Source organism: Eulemur rufifrons, chromosome 8 (assembly GCF_041146395.1).
Source record: "Eulemur rufifrons isolate Redbay chromosome 8, OSU_ERuf_1, whole genome shotgun sequence".
Taxonomy (NCBI): Eukaryota; Metazoa; Chordata; class Mammalia; order Primates; family Lemuridae; genus Eulemur; species Eulemur rufifrons.
Window position 1 is genome coordinate 14,965,355 of NC_090990.1, and position 23,999 is coordinate 14,989,353.

Sequence of the window (23,999 nt, forward strand, 5' to 3'; positions counted from 1 at the left end):
AAATCACAAGTCATACTTTGTCTTAGATTCAAGAGACCCAAAAGTATCCTGCTTCAAGGCTTAAATGTCTCAGTGCTTATTAAAGTTTCTAAAGCTTACTCTAAATTTCGGTACTTAACCCTTCCTCCCCCATGGATAGGGAGCCGTCCGCAAAGCGGCTGTGCACCGCGGGCCACACTTTGATGAGCACCGCCCTGCTCCCCTTCGCCACCCACTCGTGTTCTCCGGCGGGTGGCCCTGCGGCCTAACCGCGGGCTGGAGAGCCGGGATGCCAGGGGAGGCCCCGGTCACTGGGTCTCGAAGACCGGCTTGCGCTGCAGCCGCAGCACCCGGTACGTGTTGAGGCCCGGCACGTCGAAGCCGGGGGACAGCCCGTGGCTGTCCAAGGGGTAGAAGTGGACGAGCTGCCCGTGCTGGTCCTCGAGCGAGAGCCAAGCGTCGCCGAGCGGCAGCGCGCACGGGAACTCGCGGGCCACGTGCAGCTGGAAGACGCGACCGCGCAGGTGGCGCAGCGCCAGCGTGCGGAAGGCCGGGGGCACGAGCGCCTCCACGCGGGGCCCGAACTGGCGCAGGCGCAGCTCGCCCGCCGGCCCGGCGCGCACCTCGTAGAAGGTCAGGTTGGCGAAGGTGAAGTAGCCGGCGAAGGGGCGCGCGCTGGGCGGCGGGGCCGGGCTGGGCTCCGCCTCCCGAAGGGCCGTCTCCATGGCGGGCAGGAGCGCGTCGTAGGCCCGCGCCACCAGGTCGGGCCCGGGCGGCCGCGGCCCGGCCAGCAGCAGCACGAGGCCCAGGCGCAGCGGGGGCACCAGCGAGAAGGTGGCGGCGTAGCCGTCCAGGTCGCCGTCCTTGCGCACCACGCGGTAGCCGCGCTGCGCGTGGAACTCCCACGGGGTGCCCGTCTCGTGGGCGAAGTAGGCGCCGGGGCAGGCCAGCAGCGGCGCCAGCAGCGTCTTGGCCGCGTCGGGCCGCAGGAGCCGCTGGGGCCCGCCCCCCAGCAGCGCCACGGCCAGCCTGGCCAGGTCGGCGGCGGTGGAGTACATCTGGCCCGACGGGCGGTACCAGCCCAGGTCGTAGAGCGGCGCCGGGCGCCCGCTGCCGTAGAAGCCCGCCGCCAGGCGAGCGCGCACGAGCGGCGTGAGGTCGAAGCCCGTGTCCGCCATCCCCAGCGGTTCCAGCACGTTCTCCGAGATCCAGCGCTGGTAGTCCCCCTGGGCGGTGTGAGCTGCCAGGACGTGGGCCAGCAGCGAGAAGGCCAGCGTGCTGTAATGGCACCTGGCAGGAGAGCAATGGAAAATGGTATGTGACCTTCATGAACATCGCCGTGGCCTAAAGAGCCCCTCCCCACCTGCTCAGCCTGTCTGAAATGCCAGCGGAGTTTGATTGGGCTGGGTGGGGATGGGAAGGAACCTGCTTCACTTCGTCCCAGACAGTCACACCTAGAAGAAACTTCAGAGACCATTGACTATAACTCTCACATCTGGGAAGACAGAGGCCCAGAGAGGGACAGGGAATTGCCCAGGGTCACACAGCAAGCTGGAGGAGAGCTGGGCTCAGCGATGCACCTGGGAAGCTTGTCAAACAAATCTTTGTGGTCCTTTACACTTTAGTATGATGGACTTTATCAACTGGAAAATTAAAGTTTTAGACTGTTCTGGGGAAAAAATGATAGTGATCACGTAGCTCGAGAATAACATATAAGGCAGGGTCTCCCCTCTCCTTTCCAGGCCATGGCAGACGCCAATAACCAGGAAGAGCGGATGCAGTTTCAGAATCTCTAAAATAGTGCCTCAGGAAGGTACAAGGACGGATGAAAATTGACAAATCCTACTAGGCATCCGGAACTCTAGGCCAAGCTGCCTTATTTTTGCAGATGAGGAAGAGGAGATTCTCAGGTAAGTGCCTCGCCCATGGTCACACAGCAGGTTAGTGGCAGCGCTGGAAGGAGGACTCCATCCGGCCTGCGTATGTCCAAGGGTCTCCTCTCTGCTCAGCTGGGTCGTTTCTTCCTTAGGGAAGTGGGGCCTGGCTTCAGCACTTGGAGGAGGCAAGGGAGTGCCAGCTGTCCTCTGCCCAGCCCCACGCCCTTGCTGCCCCAGCCTTGGGCCCCGTTCACTGACCACTCAGCTATCCTGATCTCACCAGCATCCATTCACTTCCATCCTGGCAAACCCTGTATTCCTCTTGTTTATTTGTTCACTGTGCCTCCCTCGCAAGAATGCGAACTCCGCAAGGAGGGGCCTGGTTGGATTTGTTTGCTTCTGTGGCTCAGTGTTTAGCACCTTCTAGGCAGAGGAGGTGCTCGATGAATGTTGAGTTGATGAATGGAAAGAACACTGGATTCAAACAGAACTGGATTCTGAGCCCCTCTGTCCCCTGCCTTGCTGGGCTCCCTCTCTAGGTCTTGGTCTTTCTAGCTGTGGGACAGGGGTTCTATTTGGTGACCCCCAAGGTCTCCCCTGGCTCTGACCACCTAGGATGAGGTGATGCAGGCTCTTTCCCGGGCAGGCGTGTCTGCTCGGGAGGTGGCTAACGTGTGACTTGGTATCAGGGCACACTCCTCACCTGGTTCCTGGGTCGGCCACCAGCACATCGTCCTTGAGCAGGCGCAGGGCCTCCTGCGTGCTGCCCCTCCACAGCAGGGAAGTGGAGCGCAGCCTTCTGGGCAGCCCTAGGGAGCAGCAGCGGTCAGACCTGTGGCCCGGCCGAGAGCGGATGATGGGCCCCTGGGTGCACTCCCTCCCCCACCTTCCGTGGGTTGAGAGATGACAACAAATCAGTTAAAATAACAGAGTAGCATGGACTCCAATCCTGCCTTCTCTTCCTGCCTGTGTTTCACTGGGCAAGTCACTTAACCCAGCCGTCCTCAACCTTTTTGGCACCAGGGACCGGTTCCATGGAAGACAGTTTTTCCACAGACCGGGGTGGAGGGGATGGTTGCAGGATGATTCAAGTGCATTACATTTACTGTGCAGTCAAACCTCTCTGCTAAGGATAATCTGTATTTGCAGCCGCTCCCCAGCGCCAGCATCACCGCCTCAGCCCCACCTCAGATCACCAGGCATTAGGTTCTCATAAGGAGCCGCAACCTAGATCCCTCGCATGCGCAGTTTACAGTAGGGTTCGGGCTCCTGTGAGAATCTAATGCTGCCGCTGATCTGACAGGAGGCAGAGCTCATGCAGTGATGCGAGTGATGGGGAGCGGCTGTAAATACAGATGAAGCTTTACTCACCTGCTGCTCACCTCCTGCTGTGCAGCCCCATTCCTCATGGGCCACGGACCGCTATTAGTTCATGGCCCAGGGGTTGAGGACTTCAGACTTAGCCTCTCTGAGCCCCAGCCCCTCATCTGTAACATGATGGAAATAATCCCAATGTGATAGAGCTGCTGTGAGGATTAGGTGAGATAAAATGCTTAGCATGGCGCATACTAACTGCTCAAAAAATAATGATTATCAACTGTAGAAAGTTTAATTCCATAAACTTCTTAAGGTCTGTGACCAAAGTAGTTTTATGGAACTGGCTGCTCTGGTCACTTGGAATTTTCTGGTTTTTGGAGGTGACAAGCATTGGAAGAATCACAAGATTGGGATTTCTTCCGTCCATCCCCTCATCGTCAATAGTTTTTGGGCATCTATTTTGTGCCAAGGACTATTCTAGGTTCTGGGATTTAGCAGTGAACAAAACAAAGTCCTTGCCCACGTGGAGTTTACATTCTAGTAGAGGGGACAGACAATAAGCAAATAAATATTCGTGTACTGGAGAAAAATAATTCCATGTAAGAAGGGAGGGGTTGTTATCTTAGATAGAGAAGGCCTCGCAGAGCAGGTGAGACCTCGAGGAGGTGAGGGAGTGAGCCATGAAGCTCTGTGAGGAAAGATTACATCTTTGGCAGCAACAACAGCACGTGCAAAGGCCCTGAGGCAGGAATGCCTTGGCGCATTCGAGGAACAGCACAGAACAGCCAGTGTGGCTGGAGAGGAGTGAGAAGGGGAAACTCTGGAGGAGAGAGACATTGGGGCTGCAAGCGCCAGATCCTATAGGGCGCTGTAGGCTCCTGGGAGGACTTAGCTTTCCCTCTAGTGGGGTGGGGCACTGCAGGGGTTTTGAGCAGAGGACACTTACAGACATAATCTAACATCTATTTTATCCAGGTCGCTGTGGCCGCTCTGTGAAAACAGACTGCTGGGGACAATGGCAGCAGCAAGGACACCTGCAGAGGAGCCTTGCCCGCACCCTTGTCTGAGCGATGGGGCTTGGGCCAGCGTGCTGGCAGCCAGGTGGGTGAGGAGTGGTTGGATTCTGGACCTGTGCTGAGAGTGGAGCCAACAGAATTTGCCACCGGAGGGGCTGTGGAGGGCGTGGGAGTGAGAGGTGCCAGGGGTGACTACGCGGTTTCGGCCTGGGCAGCTGGGGATGGAGTCCCGAGTCCTGGCTTGGAGTTCTGACGGCCGCATTCTCACTGCACGGCCCCAGACTCTGGTGCTTCACCTCTCTGGGCCTTTACTCGCTCAGCATGAAGTGGGCTGACGCTCCTGCATGAACGTGACGTTCCCCCGTGAGGTGTTGCAAGACCTGGAGAAAAGCTCCAGGTATGGGCAGAAGCCCTGGGTTAGGGTGAGGGTCAGTCACAGACGACACTGAGAGCCTAGAACGGAGTTACTCAGGTAGCCGTTTGCTCAGCTGGTCCGCTTGGCACCGAGAGGAGACATGGAGGGTTTTTAAAAACTGACCACGTGCAGAGCCCCGTGCCGAGTTCATGGGGTTAGACGAGGAAAGGAAGCCCTAGTGTCAGAGGCAGGGTGGGTTTACTGGGAGGCCCACCAGGAAACTTGAGCCTCAGGGCCCCTCACCTGCGGGGCTCCTGCCAAGGCCGGTATCTAATTTTGAGCTTCTAATATTGTATTTTCAAAGAGGATCCTCAGAATTGTATCCGCATCAGGCTCCACTAAACCTGGGTCCACCCCTGGTTGTAATAACCAGAGCTACCTCGACAGGTGGCTGCTGTGTGCCAGGTACTCTCATTTTCTCTCCCGTAATAGCCTTACCCACATTTTACAGAGGAGAAAAACACGGCTCAGAGAAGTTAAGCGGCCTGCCCAAGACCTCACAGCTAGGAGGAGGCAGAGCTGGAATTTCAGTGCTTGTGCCCTTAACCACTGGGCCACCCTCCCCCAAGGACACTCTGATCCTGTCCAGCCTGTGCAGCCTCAGGAGGATCCATCCTGTCACTGAGCCTCAGCTCTGAGCCTGGGAGTGACGCCAGCCATGTGCTTGACTGAGACGTCGGGCCTGAGCACACGCTGTAGAATGATGAGACAGTGGACACTTGCCAGGGATCCTGCCTTTGGGGTTGACGGGTCTGTGACTGCAGATCCGAGCAATGGAAGGTGTTGGCTGGGGCAGGTGGTACCTTCCTTCTCCCGCTGGCTGGGCTGGTCGCCGTGAAGCACAGTGCCCCTCCCCCCTTCTCTCTAAACCAGCCCTCCCCATTCATGGGTGGCAGGTGGGCACAAAGGCCAACAGAGCGCCCTTCAGAAGCTTCCAGAGCCGCCACCCTCATGCAGCCCGTGTCCCTCCTGGCCCTGCTCCCTTCCCGATCCCGCTCTGCCCTATGCCTGTCCCTGGCATCGTCTCCCAGCACCAGCCTGCTCTGCCCACTACCCTGTGGATTCTACCTTGACTTGTTATCATACCTTTATTATTAAGTAATTCAGCTACATGATTCAAAATTCAAAGGACACCAGTGGGTCCTCTTACTCTTCGCCCACCACGCTGGAGGCAACCTAATGTTTCCTTCTCTTTAGTTCCCTTCCAAAGATATTTGCTGCACATATAAGCTAATATATATGTGTGTTATGTAATATGTAAATTAGATGTAGATTATATTCATATATTCGTATACACATTAAATATGCACATATTTTTATTCTTTACTTATATGGTAGCATAAGATATATGCTGTCATGAGCTTTTTTCCTACTTAGCTTTATATCTAATGCCATCTCAGTACACAAAGAACATTATTAGCCTTTTTCTGGTGTTCGATTGTATAGCTGTGTCATGGTTTATTTAGCCATTCCCCTACTGATGGACATTTAGGTAGTTTCAATCTTTTGCTATTACAAACACTGCTGTAGGGAATAACTGCGTGCATCCCCCATACCATGCATATGTGAGTACCTCTGTCCGGGAGTTTCCTAGAAGTGAAATTGCTGAGTCAAAGGGTATACACATTTTAACCTGTGATAGTGCCAATTGCCCTCTGATACAGGCCGTGCCAGTTTCAATCCCCAGCGCAGGTGTGTAAAAGGGCCTGTTTCACCCTGGCCTCACCAACTCAGTGCATCCACCACTTGGATCGTTGCATCTGATTTGGGGAAAATGTGTCTCAGTGTAGTTTTAATTTGCAATTATTTTAGTATGAATGAAGTTGAGCATCTTTTAATATTTTTTAATATCCTTTCCTGTGAACTGTTGATTCTGTTGCTATCATTTTCCCATTTTTCTGTTGGGCTATTGGTCTTCATATTGATTTGTAGGTGATCTTTGTATATTAATGGAAATTAGATATTCATTACTGTATAGTCTACAAGTACTGACTTCTTGACTTGCCCTTGACCTAACAACTTGATTTTGACCTGCCAGCTGATCTTGCTCTGTCCACTTGAGCTAAATTGCCAAGCTTTGCTTCTGCTTTTAGCTGACGAGATTTCTAGCCCTGGCCCACCACGGAGCCCTGTGAGAGGGAGGTGTGGCCAGGCGAGGAAGCGGAGCAGAGAGGGGGCCCAGCCAGGTGGGGTGAGAGCCTGTTCCTCAGCTCCCCCACCTGGAATGGCTGGGGTCCGTCAGGTTGGTACTAAGACGCTCACCTGAGAGCTGGCTGGCCATCCTTCGGAGGGTGACAGGTGAAGGCCTCGGGGCGGGGCCCTCGTCCGCCAGCCCATCCATCAGGCCCTGCTCTTCGGGGGCCGATGCCACGCCCAGCGGGTTGCTAATGGTGAAGGTGCTGGCGTAGCGCTCCAGAGGGTCGTCCAGGGAGGCCACGATGCCCTCCTCCCACAGGCGGTACAGCATGAGGACCGGAAAGATCTTGGAGATGCTGGAGATCCTGGACAATGTTGGGGACACAAGGGTGCAAAGGGCGTCCCGTTGGCCCCACAACCCACTTCCCACCCTGGGCCCCCAGCCAGCAACTTTCTAGTATTCTAGAAAAGCACTGAATCCTCCCTTAAGTCAACATTCCCTGTGGAAACTCACCAGCCCCTGTAGAACAGCCCTTGGGATACTTGAGGACATACCAGAAGCAGTGGGACTGGGGTGGGACGGACACTCGTGAGCACCCACCCTGTGCCAGCCCCTTTCCCAGGCATCCCCATTCTGGGACGGACCTGGGTTTGGACGGCACCTCTGCCTCTCACTGGCTGCGTGGCCTTGGGCAAGTTACTAGACCCTTCCAAGACTCAGTTTCATTGTCTGCTTCACAGGTTGTAAAAAGGATTGAACAAGATTGTGCATGTAAAATGCCTGTCAGCATACCTGGCGGGTAATAAGTGTTCAATAACTGATAGCAAACGTAACGGTTGGCCCCGTGCCCGGCACACAGCATGCACAGCACGCGTGCTCATTCCTTCTGCACTCCTATGGCACCCACAGTACCCCTGGGAGCAGATGTGTTCACTTTGCTTCGTGACCTTTGAGGATCCTGCAGGCAGCACCCAGGAGGGGAGACTACAGGTATGTAACTGAATACCTACAGGTATGCAAGCTGCTTCTAACTGGACCACTGCTGCCAACTGATGGCACATGGGTGGGAGGTGGCATAAGGGAGTCTTTTCTAGTTTGGAAGGTTTGGAGCTGAGTCCTCTCCAGACGGTATTTCTTCCTGACCTGTTACTCCTGTGTTGTGACATTTTGGGCACTCGTTGGTCCACTTTGAACCTCACTCTCCTCTTCTATAAAATTGCCAAGGCTTCATAATGGGCCCTGGCAGCTTAGACCCCAGCCATGATTCTTTTGAGTGTCCTTATCTACAAGGTTCCCGTTGCCCTCCCATCCCCTGCCCCCTCCACAGGATCCTGGAGGTCACCCAGCTGACCGGTACATGGTGTACTCATTGGGGGTCCCAGAAGCTGGGTCCGAGCCATTCTTCTTCCCAAAGTTCCCAGTCCAGAGCACGGTGTCATTGTGGATGACAACTGCAGACATGGCAGCCAGGCCTGGAGCAGACATTGCCTCGCGCAGGATCCTGTCCACCTTGGGGGAGAAGAGCAAGTGCAGTGACAGGCCCCGCACCCCCGGCCCACCCCCACCAGCCGTCCTGCACACGTGTCCATCCCCAAACCATGCCCTGCACACAGCCCCCAGGGAGCCTCCAGACCCCGGGTTCCCAAACCATGCCCCATGGAGTGGACCCCCACTGTTTTAAAATGTAGGGCTTCCTCATAAGATTTTTGCTTGAAGGAACATTTCTTTTGCAAAATAGAAAAGGAGAGAAAGGTTAAAACTACTGATTTAGGTAAACTGTTATCTGATGCCCTAGAAAACCCCTGATAGACCTAGTCTGACCCCCTGGTGTTGGGGAACTATTTGTAGAGGGCTCCTAGGCCCTCTGTGAACATTTATTGACAATACCTCATTATTTTCATGATGAAGAACAATGATGATGACAACGGCTCACTTTTCTTGTATGTTTAGAATGCGCCAGGTTGGCGTAAAGTGATTTTCATACATTGTCTCCTTTAGCCCTCCTAAGTCAGTGCTAACGTCTCCCCATTTTACAGACGAGAGAAAAGTGAGTCTGTGAGACACGAGATGACTTGCGCGGTGGCTAATGGCTGGGGGATGAAGATTAGAACCCTGTGCCAACGCCAGCCCCAGTTCTTAATTAACTGCCAGCCCTCCTTGCTGCGTGACTTTACGTGTCCTGAGCTGAGCTCTGTCTACTTCCAGTTTCTACCCCGCCCCACGTTTGCCTTTCTGAGCCTCAGCTTTTCCTCTCCAGGCAGGGATTCATGAGGAATGCATATAACAGGGTGGCATGGCCAGCCCGGCACATACTAGGTGCTCAGTACAAGGCAGCTATGGTTATTGTTGCTTTTGAAAAAATTACCGTGACCCCTGGGAGCCATGTACCCTCCGCTCTCTCTCCTTCACAAAAGCCTTTCAGATATTTGCAGGCCCACGCTGTCTCCTCGGGACTCATCACCCGCTTCCCTTCAACCGCTCCCTGGATGGCAGTTTCAAGTCCCCCACCACGCTACGCCGCAGACGCTGCTGATGGTGCTTCATTTGTCACCATGTCTCCTAAGGTGAGTGGCCCCAATGGGTGGGATCTGCCTGGCACAGACCAGGGCTGGCTGACACTTCCCTCTAGTGTTTTGCCATCCTGCAGTGGTTAAAATTGGGGGGGAGGGGGAGAGGTGTTTAATCACATTGCTGTGACCAGGCTCTGCCATCCTCTCCCATCTCACCTTCCATACCTCCCACCTGTGGCCTCTTTTTCTTTTAAGAGATGGGTGAGGGGTTCCTTGCTGTGTTTCTCAGGCTGGAGTGCAGTGGTGTCATCATAGCTCACTGTAGCCTCAAACTCCTGGGCTCAAGTGATCCTCCCGCCTCAGCCTTCTGAGTAGCTGGGACTGCAGGCGTGTACCATCATCATGCCCAGCTAATTTTTTTTTTTAGAAATGGGTATCTCACTATGTTGCCCGAGCTGGTTTTGAACTCCTGACCTCAAGCAATCCTGCCGCCTCAGCCTCCTGAGTAGCTGGAACTACAGGTGTGAGCTGTTGTGTCAGCTCTCACCTATGACTATTCCCTCATCCCTAGACTGGAGCAGGTCAGTATCTCCTTCCTGCCACATCCCTAGTGCGTGGCACAGAGCACGTGCTCACGAAATACACGTGGAATGGGTGAACGGATGAATGCCACTGCCAGCACAGAGGGGGTGCCCTCCCCTTCATCACCCAGGCCCAGCCCACACACCCAGTTCCCTCCCAGGTCATCGCTGACCTTTTCCAGGGCCTCCTTCAACACAGGGAGGGGGTGGGCCAGGGGCACGGGCTCAGGGTGCTGGGGACACATCCTCACGGGGGCAGAGGTCACCTCTGGTCCCAAGGAACCTGGAGGGAACATCACATGGTGAGTAGGAGACAGAAATCAGGACAGAGTCCAGGGGTCATCCTAGGAGAGAGGGGTAAGGTGGCAGCAAAGGCCAGAGCCGTGCCTTGGTGACAGCCCTCCCCAGCTGACGACAGCCTTACCAGGAGATACCAGGGTTCCAACACCAGCCATGGGCACCAAGGGGCAAGGGACAGAGTGTGCGCGTGCAGAGAAGGCACAGTCCAACGCTCGCCACCTGCTGCTTGAGCTTCCATGACTTCCACTGGGCCACCGTTCCTGGCTGGCGGTTCCTGCGCTCTGTCCTCTCCTGCTGGACCAGCCTCCTCCCTCCACGTGGTCAACGGGCTTAGACTGTTCCGGCTCCATGGGGCGGGCTCAGCTACATGTGCCCGTCCGTCTCTCTTCCCCTCTTCCTGATTGTACATGTTTGGGTGGAGAAGTTTCGGGGGACTTAGAGCCCCACTTGGGCTTCGGGCCTAAACCACAAGGGACAACTCATTCTATCCCCAGAGCTGAGCATCGGGGCTTCGGGGGCTTGAGTCTGTTCTGCCTCTGCCCAGGTGTGTGGCGTCCCTGGCACCTCGGGGGAGACGTGAGGGCGTTGGCAGACAGGGCTCAGGCTAGGCGTTAAGGGACGTGCTCCAGGGAGCACTGCCACCTCGTGGACAGGCCTGGGAGAGTGGCCTTGAGAGTCCACACGCAGGGAGAGGCCCCCTGGTGCAGCTGACCCATCCGCTGCATTGGAGAGAGCCCAGGCTAGACCAGCAGCAGAACTGGCAGCCGCAGAATCGTGAGAAATAAACACTCACCTTGTTTGAGGCCAGTAGGTTTGGGGGTAGTTTGTTACTCAGCGATAGATAACTGATACAGTCCCAAACAGGAAAACTACAAACCTTAGGCAGGATTTCTCAACAACTCCATGACATAGGTTTTTTTTTTTTTTTTTTTTTGAGACAGAGTGTCACTTTGTTGCCCTGGCTAGAGTGAGTGCCGTGGCGTCAGCCTAGCTCACAGCAACCTCAAACTCCTGGGCTCAAGCAATCCTACTGCCTCAGCCTCCCGAGTAGCTGGGACTACAGGCATGCGCCACCATGCCCAGCTTATTTTTTCTATATATATTTTTAGTTGTCCAGATAATTTCTTTGTATTTTTAGTGAGACGGGGTCTCGCTCTTGCTCAGGCTGGTCTCGAACTCCTGACCTTGAGCGATCCACCCGCCTCGGCCTCCCAGAGTGCTAGGATTACAGGCGTGAGCCACCGCGCCCAGCCAATGACATAGGTTTAATAATTAGAGTGGGGGGTGTCTCAGGTGGGACCCAGGTGGGCCTGGCTTTGCCCGCTGTGCTCCTCTAACTTCACTGAGTGCACGCGGGAAACATCAAGCCCCGAGAGAAGGCAGATTTGTAGGAGCGGATGTGGGCTCAGGACCCAGATCGCCGTCCGCAGACCATGCACTGTTTCCCATTTGTAACAAATTAAGTACGAAACCTGAGAGAGAGAGCATTAAGAAACTTTTATGGCATTTTGACAAAGTAATTTTGCATCTGTTGAGTCTAATAATTCAAAACTTGGGCTTCTACTTCGTATGTCTTTTTTTTAATTTTCCTAATAATTCATTCTTATGTATTTATAAGTAATACTGGCCCACTATGGATTGGTAGTTTGATAGTTTGAGAAGCCTGCCCAGCCAGGGTCTGTTTGCTCAAGGAACTAAGGAACCCCTCATAAAGGAACTTACCCTAGAAAGAAAGGGTTGGGGTAGGAGAGGAAGGAGCTGGGCAGGACATAAAAGAAGGCATTTCTGCAAAAATCTCTGCAGGACTTGGGAGCCCGGGGTACCTCATCGAGCTCTGAGGCATGTACCGCAGGATGACACAGAGGAATGGAGAGAGGTGTTCTCGCCCATGCAGCCCAGACCTCGGGCCCTGGCGCACCCAGGATCCCAGCAGGTTGGAGGTCCAGTGGTTGCTATAGTAACAGAGGGTCTGGTGGACATCACCAGCAGTGGTGGCTACTGTGCTGCGCCTTGACCAGCCCAGGAAGGAGAGGCCCCCAGAAATGGCAGCTGCTGTCCGTGGACACCTGTGAGTTGTTCCTCTTGGGGGGTCTTTAGATACAGCTGCGGCAGGGTCTTGGAAGGAGGCTGAGGCCTGGAAGTCCCACCATGGTGGCTGAAGGCAGAGCAAGCTACATACTGTTTGTGCTTTTCTTGGCGACCCTGAATTTGACCCTAGCCTGGGTGGCTTGAGGAAACCCCAGTGGCAGTAGGATCCTCATTTTATACACAAGGGCATCGAGGCGCAGGGAGGTCGCAGGCCTGGCCCAAAGATGCACAGTCAGTGAGAGTTGGGGTCAGAATAGAGGCCAGAGCTTCTGAGTCTGAATCTTACGATCCTCCCTGCACCCTGGGCTTGGAGGTGGCAGCACAAAGCCCGGGAGGACCCACAGGGTGGGGGAGAATCTCCAGGTGTCTCTGCACTCACCAGTCTTCAGCTTGGGGAGGTGGTACTGCCACAGGAAGCAGCCCGTCATGACCACGGAGAGCAGGCAGAAGAAGCAGCAGCCAGCTGGGAAGAGCCACTTCTTCCTCACTTTCAGCAGGCTGCGCTGCCAGCCAGCCTGGGAGAGCAGGGACACAGGGAACAGCCCCTGGGGTCAGCTGGAGGGAAGAGAGGGACCGCTCCCCTGGCCCCTCCTCAGCCTCAGGCTCGCCCAGATGTCAGGAGAGCCCACGGCTTTGGATAAATCTCACACCTCCCCAGCGAGACCCCTTGGATGGCTCTACCAGGAGTGAGCACCCACACTCCTGTGCCTCCCTCCCCTGTGGACTTGGCAAAATATCTTAAGACCAGCTGAAATGCCACCTCCTCCATGAAGCCTTCCCCAACAATCCTCACCCACATCCCCTCCCAAGGCACTTGGAACAAGCCCCACGACGGTGCGAGTCCGGCTCTCTGTGGTACAGCAGTTGCTCTGCCTTAGTAGCTGAGCTCCCTAACAGAGTGTGACCACCCCAAGGGCCAGGCCGTTCCTTCACTCTCCTCCGTGGCCTTTGGTTTATCCGGGTTGCTCAGGCCGTGTTTGTGGAGCGGGTGTGGGGTCCTGAGATGCAGGGTGAAGCCGCCCTCCCTTTCTCCCCGCACGCCCACTGTCTAGAGCATCTGCCTCTTCTGTTCCTCCAATTTTGTGTCCCTGGCCTGGGAAAGAGCCCCCAGCGGGCCTGTGCAAAGCTCCCAACACGCGGTTGGTGCTGCACAGTGGGGGCTGGTTCTGGAAGGCTGGTGGCGTTGCTGCGTCTCTTATGTTGCTCTGCCAAAGTGAGTGGAAAAACCTTTACCGTGAAAAGGGGCTGTTTGGAGACCTCAAGGAAGGAGAGAGCTGCAGAGAGATCAGGGTCCTCCTCCACGGAAGGTCTGGGGCTGAGGAAGTACAGCTTCAGCGGGTGGGTGAGGGCAGGCAACAGGGACTGTAGCAGTGATGCTACAGGTCCCAACGCCTGCCAGAGGGAGGAAGAAGAGGGCAGGTGGGCAGGTGGCTGAGGTGTCGGAGACGGAGGGTGTGTGGCAATCTGGCCTCACAGCCCACTCAGAATCCCGGAAATGCAGTGCCACTTCCAGTTAGTATTCCAGAGACTGTGCTAAGCCTTTCACAAGGAGTGTGACGACACCCCTCAAGGTAGGTGCTACTAATATCCTTATGTTACAGAGGAGGCTCAGAGAAGTTAAGTGACTTGCCCAAGGTCACACAGCAGAGCTGGGATTTGAACCCAAAGCCTGGTCTCTGACCTATTGAGCCAAAGTTCTGGAAGAGCCGTAAAGATCATTTGTTAAAACTTCTCTTTCTAGGTGGGCAAACTGAGGTTATGGGGAGGAAAGGACTTATCTAGAAGATAATAGCCAGGGTCAGGCCGGGTGTGGTGGCTCATGTGAGGATCGCTCAAGCTCAGGAGTTGGAGACCAGCCTTGGCAAGAGTGAGACGCCATCTCTACAAAAAATAGAAAAATTAGCCGGGCATGGTGACGTGCACCTGTAGTCCCAGCTACTTGGGAGGCTGAGCCAGGAAGATCACTTGAGCTGAGGAGTTTGAGGTTGCTGTGAGCTACGATGGCACCACTGCACTCTAGCTCGGGTGACAGAGCAAGTCTGCCTCAAAAATAAATAAATTAAGTAAAAATTAAAAAAAAATAATGGCCATGATATGTTGAATGTCAGCTTTATGCCCAGCCCCGCACTGGCCACTTAACATGTATTATCTTAAAAACACCTCCAACCTGCTCAGGAAGTTGGCTTGGGGACCTCCATTTTAGAGATAATAAAATGGGGCTCAGAGAGGTTACGTGACTTGCTCAAGGTCACCCAGCAAGGTGATCGTGCATCCATTCTGCCTGACTCCCAGTCCTTACATCTGACAGTGTGACCTCTTCTGAACCATCTTCATTGTCCCTGCGGCCTAAACTCTTCCCTGTGAACAGGGCTCTTCCCTGATCTCCCCTAATCCTTTCCTGTCCGTCCCTGTGGGCCTGCAGATGAAAGCTGGGAGGGAATTCAAGATTATTCCTTCAGGACCCTCATCCCAGGGATGGAGGGCCATATTGAACTATTTCATTTATTTGTCCTTTCAGCAACTCTTTACTGAGCACCTACTAGGTGCCAGGCACTGTTCCAGACCCCGGGATTCAGCAGGAATCTCTGCCCTCAGGGAGCTGGCGTGCCGATGTCTAGCACCCGTCTCTCCTGGCTGGCCCGCCTCTGCGCAACCTCTGCGCTGAGCTCTGTGGCTGACCTGTGACAGGGGCTGAGTGAAGGTTTGTAGAGTGAGTTGCCACGTGTAGCACAACTTGGCGAAGAGCAAGAAACAGCAAGCTGGTGGGGACCAGGGGCTCAAACTCAGTCACAGGACAGCCTGGCAAAGTGAAACCCAAGTTCAAATCCAGGATCCACCACCTTAAAGATCCACAAAACCTCGGGCAACTCTCGGTTTCTTCATTTGTGAAGTAGGAAAGGTCATGGTTTTCCTTGCAAGGTTATTTTGAGACAGCAAACAGAAAGCACCTACTACCGTGTGGGGCATTATCCTAAGCACTTTTAAAATACATTCTATGTACTAATTCATTTAAGCCTCACAATCACCCCTCGAGATACGTCCTGTTATTACTCCTGTGTTACAAGTGAGGGAACTGGTACTCGTACGTGCTAAACCATTTGCCTGAAGTCACACACTCTTCAGTGGCAGAGCCCGGGTTTGAGCCTGTGCAGGTGGCTCCAGAATCTGGCATCCTTAGCCCCTGGGCTATCTCTGCTGCCCCGGCGAATGAGATAACATATGTACACGCAAATCCCGCACACGAGTGTTCATAGCAGGCTTACACGTGATGGCCAAAAAGTGGAAACAACCCAAGGAATGACGACTGGCTACGCAAAGTACAACATTCCATACAACGGAATAATGTTCAGCCATTAAGAGGAATGAATTACTATGAAACGGCCAAACCTTTAAAACATGGTAAAGCCAGAACCCGGAGGCCATATATTTCATTCTTCTATTTATATAAGATGTCCAGATAGGCAGAAAGTAGATTACTGGTTGCCAGGGGCTGTGGGGGAGGGGAGAATGAGGAGTCACTGCTAGTAAGAAACTTGTAGGAGTCACTACAGATTTCTTTTGGGATGAGGAAAATGTTCTAAAATTGATCATGGTGCTGGTTGGCACAATTTTGTGAATATGCTAAAACCACTGAATTGAACACTTAACAGTGGTGAATTTTTATGGCATATGGATTATATCTCAATACATTTTGTTGAAAATAATAGTACCTCCTTGTATTCAGTCACAAGGATTAAATGAGTTAATATTTCAGAATCACTAGGAACAGTACCTGGCACGTGGTAACACTGCGTGTGTGTTAGCTCTTACTGAATACCTACTGTGTGCTGGACACTGAGCCAGGCATTGGGGTATACTGATGAACAGAAAGGAACCTTCCCCTGCCCTCTTGGGGATTACCGTTTGGGGAGGAAATGGGTAGTAATCAAATACTGCTCCTCTTCCACGTCTGTCCTGCAAACATGGTGTTTCTCCCCCTTCCCTACTCCTCTGTCCTCACTACACACAATCGCTCAGTGACAAATTACCAAATCAGAAATGAAAGAGGGACATCACTACAAATCCTACAGGGAAATATCGTGAACAACTTCATGCCGGTCCATCTGACGGTTTAAATGACAAGGACAAATTCCTTGAAAGATACAGTCCCCAGGTGATCTCGTGCACAAGGACACCAGCCACGTGCTGATGACTGCAGATCCCCTAGCTGCTGCCCGGCTCGCTTCTGAACTTCAGGCTCCCATTTCAGCCGCCCCCTGAGCATTGCCACCTGGAAGTCCCCAAGCATCTGAAACTCAACACCCAGGACAGAATTCACTTATTTTACCTCCTCCTCCTTCTCTGACATTTTCAACATCGGTGCCTGGCACCTGCTTCCACCCAGCCACCCAGCTAGAAATGTCAGGGTCTTCTCTGACCCCTCCTTGTCCTTCGGTCCCCACCCCCAGGCCACCACCAAGCCCTGCTGGCCTGTAACAATCACAGAATATTGCAAACGTGCTGAGGAATACATAGAGACGACGATAATGAACCCTCGGGTACTCACCATCCAACTTGGTTAAATCTTAACGTGTACCATATTTTCCTTATATCTCTACATTTTTTAAATAGACTATGTCAGTTACTCGTTTAGTTTGTCTGTTCAGCAACCCCGTCCCATTAGAAAACAGGTATTTTTATTTGTTTTGTTTACCGAGGTACTCCCAGTGCCTAAACAGCCCCTGGAATATAGCAGACCCTAATAAATATTTGTCAAATGAATGAATGGATGAAAATAAAACATTCTAGGTAGAGCTGAAGGGTCTGTGTACCCTTAGCAGATCACATTCCCTTCCCTCTCCCCGTAAGTAACACTCATTCTGATCTTGGTGTTTATCCTCCTCTTGCATGTGGTTATTCTTTTACTATGTGTTCGTGTTTCCATAAACAGGGTGTAGTATTGCTTTGCACATTTTTGAACTTACGTAAATTATTTCATACTGTATTATCCTCCTGCGACTTGCTTTTTATCCCATCAGATACATGTCGTTGTAAGTTACTCATTTTAACTTCTGTGGAGTGTGGCACTGCAGGAATACATGTCAGCGGTGACAGCGTGGAGTCTGGAGCCAGCCTGCCTTAACAACGTGACTATTTTGCATTCGAGTCGGGGCCCTGTGCTAGGAGTGAAATTTCTGAGTGGCAAGGTGTGGCCGTCTTCAGCCTAACCAGGTACGATACTAACCAGTTGCTCGCCAAAGTTGTTCCAGTTGACATTCCTAGCTCCTTTGATTCTCACTGCTGTTTTTAATCTGCATTTTCTTGATGACTAATAGTGTTGAATACGTTTTCATGTGTTCACTGTAGATACCTGGGTTTGATTTTCTGTGATTGGACTGTTCTTCTCCTTTGCCTGTTTTTTTCTATTTTATTTTCTTTACTCAGTAGAGTTCTTTATATGTTCTGGACACTCTCACTTGTGGCTTCCCTTTCCATGTTGTGTTGGTAACTTTTGTGGAGGGGCGACACAATGTAGTCGTCAATCTCTGGAAGGATTGCCTGACTCTGAATCTCAGCTCAGCCACTTACCAGGTCTGTGACCTTGAAAAGGTCACTTAACTTCTCTGTGCTTCTGTTTCCTCGCCTGTAAAATGGGAATGATAATAGTGCCTAACTCATAAACTTGTATGGGTCAGATGAATTAATATATGTAAAGAACATTATCTGTTACATCATAAGCCCTATTAGCTATTACAGGTTTGTTTTGTATTTTTTATAGACTGGGTCTTGCTAAGTTGCCCAGGCTGGATTGCAGTGGCTATTCACATGCATGACCATAGCACACTATAGCCTCGGACTCCTGGGCTCAAGTGATCCTCCCACCTCAGCCTCCCAAGTAACTGCTGGGACTACAGGTGTGCACCACCACACCTGGCTACTTTGACAGTATTTTTGAATAGGAGGGCTTTTTGGTTTTGGTCTTGGTTGTTCCCAAATTTATCAGTATTGTTTTTGGTTTGCATCGTGTGTATGAGTGTGTGTGTGCGTGTGCACTTAAGAAAGTTCTTTCACGAAGGTCGTAAATATGGGTTTCTATATTTTTACACAAAAAATACTTTTGGTTATAGTGTAAGGTAAGACCCAATTTTGTTCTTTCCATGTGGATAATCAGTAGTCCCAGCGCCATTTATTAAGTACACCTACCTGTCCCCCGCTGACTTGTATGCCATCTCTGAAATACAGCAACTGTCCGTACATGCTGACATCTGAGTTCTGGGCTCTGTTCCAGTAGAGTCCCGCTGAGTCTCTAGTCCGTCCCTCTCTATCCAACCCTGCACTCTCCTCCTTAACAACGATCGCTCCCATGTTGAGCACTTACTATGTGCCAGGCGCTGCTCTACAGGAAACCATCTGGCAAGAGAGGCTTCCTGTGACCTGACCCCGACTCCCTCCACTGGCGCGTTCCCTGCCCCTTCTCCCCCACACCCTGCGTCTTTGTGCTCCACACCCTGCATTGCTGCCCCTCTCTGGCCTGCACACCTGCCATTCCCTCGGGACGTGACGGCCCTTCTATCCTTGCCCACCTGGCAAGCTGTGTTCTTCCCTTAAACCCCACGGGCATCTGTGAAGCCTTCTCATTCCTCGCCGGGCAGAACTGCGCACACTCTCCTCTCTCCTTCCTGCATGCCCCGAGACTGCAGAGCGGTACTGACCGACTACCACTGGCTCACTAACTGGTCACTACTGGCTTCTCTGTCTGGCTCCCTACGAGATGCGGGGGGTTGGGGGCGGCTCCGCACCAGGATCCTTCCTTCTTGGCTTTTATGCCCATGACACCTGGCACCCCACCTGGCCCTGGCAGATTCTCAGGAAATGCGTTTGAACTTTACGTTGTTCTGCAAGTTGAAAGACTCGGACTCAAAAGCCAGCCCCGCCTCTGAGTCGGTTGTGACTATGGACAAGTCCTTCCCCCTCTCTCGGCCCCCGTTTCTTCAATTGTTGAAGAATAGGGTCGGGCGACTTGTAAAGGGTTTACTTTTACATCTGGAAATCTCGTGTGATTTCAAAAGTATCTTCCAGCTCTAGAATTTGGGTTTCACACTGAAAACAATCTTTATTCATAATTTCCAAAGACCAGAAACAACCCAAATATCCCTCCGTTGGTGCCAGACTGACTATGGTACATCTGTACAATGGAACGCGTACAAGGAGTGGACTGCTGATCTGTGCAGTAATGTGGACGGATCATGCGAAGTGAAATGAGCCAGACTCTGTATATTCACAGACTATATAACACCACTTATATGACATTCTGGAAAAGGCAAAACTGTCGTGACAGAAAACAGCTCACTGGTTGCCGGGGGCGGGCACAGGGGTAGAAGAGCAGAAGGGAATTTTGGGAGGTGGTGGAACTGTGCTATATCTTGACTGTGGTGGTGGTTACGTATGCATTTGTCAAAACTCAGAACTGTGCAGTTTTTATTGCATGTAAACGATACCTCAATTTTTATAAAACAAAGCCATTAAAGATCACAAGAACATTGGGATTCTCCACCTGTTGGGGAAGTGACACCAGACACAAGACCGTGCCTCGGCCACAAAGGAGCGAATGGGGTGCTCTCTGGCATTGTCCCAGGCACGTGTGGAAGATACTCTGAGTGCCGGGGGGACAGGGCCAGTGAGGGCAGCCTGGGGAGAAGGCAGCCCACTCTCCCTACCAGGCACCTACGGCATGACCAGCTCATTTTCAGGTGAAGAATGAAATTCAGAGACATTAGATGACTGCCCAGGTCACAGGCAGCGAATGACAAGGCTGGGATTCAAGTTCTATGCTATGCACCATTCCATCCCCTTCAAAATGCAGCTAGAGTCTCTGCACCCCCATCTACAGCCCTCCTGTGGGGCCCAGCCTCAGCGCAAGTCTGTCTCCAATCTCAGGATTTAGCTTAACAGACCGAAAGGTGGGCTCAGTATTTAACCGCTAATCGGCTCACCAGCTGCTCACATTTTGACTTGCAATAGCCACTAGGAATCTCCCTTCCCAGCCGGAAACCACTGGCGGGGGAGGGCTCCAGAAGAGCCAGGCTCCCCCAAAGCCCACCCATACCGCAGCTCCCACCTTCCAGGGTGGGCTGCAGCTCAGTCACCCTCACCCCCTCCCCCGTGCTCACAGCCCACTCTGGGACAGCCCCTCTTCGTCCAATCATTCATTCGGAAAACAACCACGAGGGCCCACTGTGTGCCAGGCCACACCTGCCCCGCAAGAGATGCAAGAGCCGGCAGGACAATGGAGCAGTCAGACACAAGGGCGGGTCCGGCAAAGCAGGGCTGGACTCCGGCTCTGCCCTCACCAGCTTTGGACAAATGACTTCAGCTCTTTGAGTCTCAGTTTCCTCATCTGCATAGTGGGGACAACGATCCGTCCTGCACCTCACAGAGTTCAGGTGAGAGTAATTGAGATCGTGCGTGCAAAGCCCCTGGAAGCCAGAGTTGTCGTAACTGCTCTCAGAGAGGCGTGTAAACAGATACTGTGCAGAGGGCTCCAGGCCCCCAAGACTTACAGATGAGCTTGGCCTGGGGCTGGGAGGAGGAGGAGAGAATCATCCTGGGAGGTAACAAGGAAGAGGAGTTGTTTCTGTTTTTTTTGGTTTTTTTTTTTTTTTTTGAGAATTCACTGAGTCAATGCAGGTAAAACACTTGGAACTGGCCCTGGCCTACGTGCACGCTCTAGAAAGGTTAGTGAGGATGATGATGATACGGGGGGATTTAGGCCAATATTTGAAGGCTGCTTGGGACTGTGCCTCACCTGGGTCTTCATTCTCTCCAAGGCACGGGAAGATTCGGCTCTTTGAGAATTCAGGTCTACACCCCAGGAGACCCTGTGAGTGGGAAACTGAGGCAGAAGAGTGAAGGCAAAAGAGGTCCTGGGGGCTGGAAAAGCGAAGGTGGGGATGGAGAAATGCTGGAAAACAAGGAGGGTGGCTGAGGATGGGGGCAGAGCAGCCCCTCCCTCCGTGTGGCTCCACCTCCAGGGCAAGGGGCGCTGCAGCTCAGAAACCCCCCCAGTCCCCCGTTCCCAGAAACCCCTCAGCCCCAGGCAAACGGGACAGTTGGTCACCCTACCCACCCCTGCACCTAATTCCACTGCCTCTTCCCCCTCTAGCCTGCTCAGAACAACCCTGTCAGGCCCCCAGGCTCTTGGCCACACTTACCCTCTTCTGGAAGCTTCAGGAAGGACAGGGCAATTACGGCCCCCCCACGGCTGGCCAGTCCCTGTGGGAGCCCCGTGTGTCCAGGGGACAGGAATGGCTTCCTGGACTCTGAGGCACAGGCTCTGCCGAAGCTTTCCAGGGGCCGGCAGATGTGGCGCCTAATTTCCCCAGCACTAATCCCTCAGAGTGCCTCTGCCATGGGGATTAGTTCCTGGGGTCCCCGAGCAGCAGAGAAGGGGGGCAGATCTGTCGGGGAGCATTGGGTGGCATCATGTGACCCTAATGCCCCAGGCTGGTGGGCAAAAGAATGCTCTCTCCAAAAGGGGTCCCTGCCAAGCCCAAGGTGTGTCGGAGCATCCTGGGGATGGCGTTAACCTGCAGGTGCTGAGCCAGTGAGTCAGGATGGGACTGAGAACGGACATTTCTGACAGGCTTCCAGGTGGTGCCATGCGGGTCCAAGGACCGCACTTTGAGAAGCGAAGCCCGTGTGCAGTTCATGGAGTACACCGGCCTCCGTATCGTTACCTCAACAGGGCCTGGAGTAATTGTCACCTTGTGCTGATGCTCAGGGTCAGGCATGTGAAGGGGTGGACACAGCCTTCTAGATCTTCTTCCGCAGCCCCATGGCCAAAAATCTGAGTGATTTTGTCCAAACTGCACATCATGTAGCTAGAAAAACAGGCTCAGAGAGGAGAAATGACTTGCCACGGTCACATAGCAGGTTTGGTGACAACAGTAGAGCAGGGACCCAGGTCTTTTCCTTTGTACCCGGCTGCTTGGTTGGTCTTCTCTGCAGTGCAGGGCACTGGGCAGGCTGCCTCGGGGGCACAGACTGTGTGTTGACAATGTGCCAGGTACGGTGCTTACTGCTGTGTCCTGTCCTTTGCTCTGCTCAATCCCAGGAGGTAGTTTCTATTCTGTCCCCGTTTTATATACAAGGACACTGATGCTCTGAAAAGCAAAGTCCCCAGGAAGTGGCAGGACTTGGATTAGGACTCAGAAGTCTTGCTGTTCCCCAGACACTAATGCACCTTTCTTCTTGTCTTCTCATCAGTCTGTGAGGTCCTCCAAGCAAGGACTGTGTCTCTTTCAGGTTGGTGCTGTCAGACCTAGCACTGAATATGTGAATCAATTAATCCACTGCAGGGTTCTGCAGCCCTCACCCCCAGGACACCAGCGCCTCTCTGGGACCTCCTCCTTGCTCTGTCACCCAGCCCCCATGCAGCCATTTCTCACCGTGGAGACCACCAGCCCCGCCCTCCCGAATTTAGCTAGACCAGAACCCACAGCATGTCATACAGGAGAGTGGCCGCCGGGTGGCAGTAGATGCCCATGTGCAAAATCTCTGGTCCTTTCTGAGCCTCTTTTAAAAGATGATTTTCTCTAGTGTTCTCTTCCTCCGGGACCTTGTCCAGGAGCCGCCCGTCCATGAACCAAGATAATCTGCCACAACAGCTCTGTGATGGAGTAATTATTCATCCTTTTTATATATGACAGAGTATATTCATCCTTTGCTTAAATAATCTTCCATGCCTGCCTCCTGCTCTTTGGAAAAAAATTGAAAATCCTGACTGGCACAGTTCCCAGTGGACAGACCCTTGAGTCAGACTGCAGGAGTTCAAATCCCAGCTCCATCGCTTACTATTGATGTGAATTGTTTGGATTTCATGGTTCTCTTGTACTGCAATGTGCTCATCTGTAAAATGGAGTAATGAAGTAGAAGCTACCCCCTTGGGTAGGAATGAGGATTACGTGAGATAAGACACCTAGAGCAAACAGCTGGCATGCAGCAAGTGCTCAATAGTTAGTCACAGTTACTAGCATTAGTCTCCTTGCTCTCTCCTCCCAGGGAGAAAATAATTGTCCTCACCCTCGGCATCAGGACCATTAAGAAAGAAGAATGCAGTTGCAAAGATGTCAAGGACGAATTAAACTTTAAAAAGGAAAATGTTTGTCCTCAAGGACATGTGAAGATGCTTAGCATTTTCACCAGTCAGGCTTTGACTGATTCATTAATTCAACCATTTACTCACTCACCCGGCCACTTTACTGACAATCTGTCATTTGCCAGGTCTTACACTTGGGTCTAGGCAAAGTAGATACATAGTAACAGATATTCATTGCCAACACATGTCTACTGAGCACCCACTCGCTGAGCATTGCTCTAGGTGCTTCAAATACATCAGTGAACAACATAGACAAAGGTCCCTGACCTGGTAGAGCTCGTCTTGTAGCAGGGGCAGCAGAATAAATAAGTAAGGCCAGGTGTGGTGGCTCACCCATGTAACCCTAGCACTCTGGGACGCTGACGTGAGAGGATCTCTTGAGGTCAGGAGTTTGAGACCAGCCTGAGCAAGAGCAAGACCTCATTTCTACAAATTAAAAAAAAATTAGAAAAATTAGCCAAGCGTGGTGGTGCACGCCTGTAGTCCCAGCTACTCGAGAGGCTGAAGCAGGAGGATCACTTGAGCCCTGGAGTTTGAAGTTGCAGTGAGCTGTGATGATGCCACTGCACTCTGTCTCAATAAATAAATAAATAAGTTAAATGGTATGTTAGAAAGTGATAAATGCTGTGGAAAAACAAGTAG

At 52.7% G+C, this 23,999-nt stretch overlaps 1 protein-coding gene across 1 annotated transcript; it reads right to left on the reverse strand.

The window, feature by feature from the left end:
* Positions 1-287: 287 nt before the first annotated feature.
* LACTBL1 (lactamase beta like 1) lies at positions 288-21,506 on the reverse strand. The gene is made up of 8 exons (XM_069477444.1): positions 21,412-21,506; positions 21,006-21,130; positions 12,600-12,735; positions 10,006-10,115; positions 8,093-8,250; positions 6,867-7,105; positions 2,560-2,665; positions 288-1,269 (listed from the first exon to the last, which is right to left on the reverse strand). Exons 2-8 carry the CDS (start codon positions 21,015-21,017, stop codon positions 288-290), a joined length of 1,743 nt encoding a protein of 580 aa, XP_069333545.1. The 5' UTR covers positions 21,018-21,130; positions 21,412-21,506.
* Between the last annotated feature and the right edge of the window lie 2,493 nt (positions 21,507-23,999).

Coding starts and splice junctions, on each gene's coding strand:
- LACTBL1 (XM_069477444.1), bottom strand. Junction 8,251..10,005: donor TGAAGGAGGCCCTGGAAAAG/GTCAGCGATGAC, acceptor TTCTCCCCCAAG/GTGGACAGGATCCTGCGCGA. Junction 7,106..8,092: donor AATGAGTACACCATGTACCG/GTCAGCTGGGTG, acceptor AACATTGTCCAG/GATCTCCAGCATCTCCAAGA.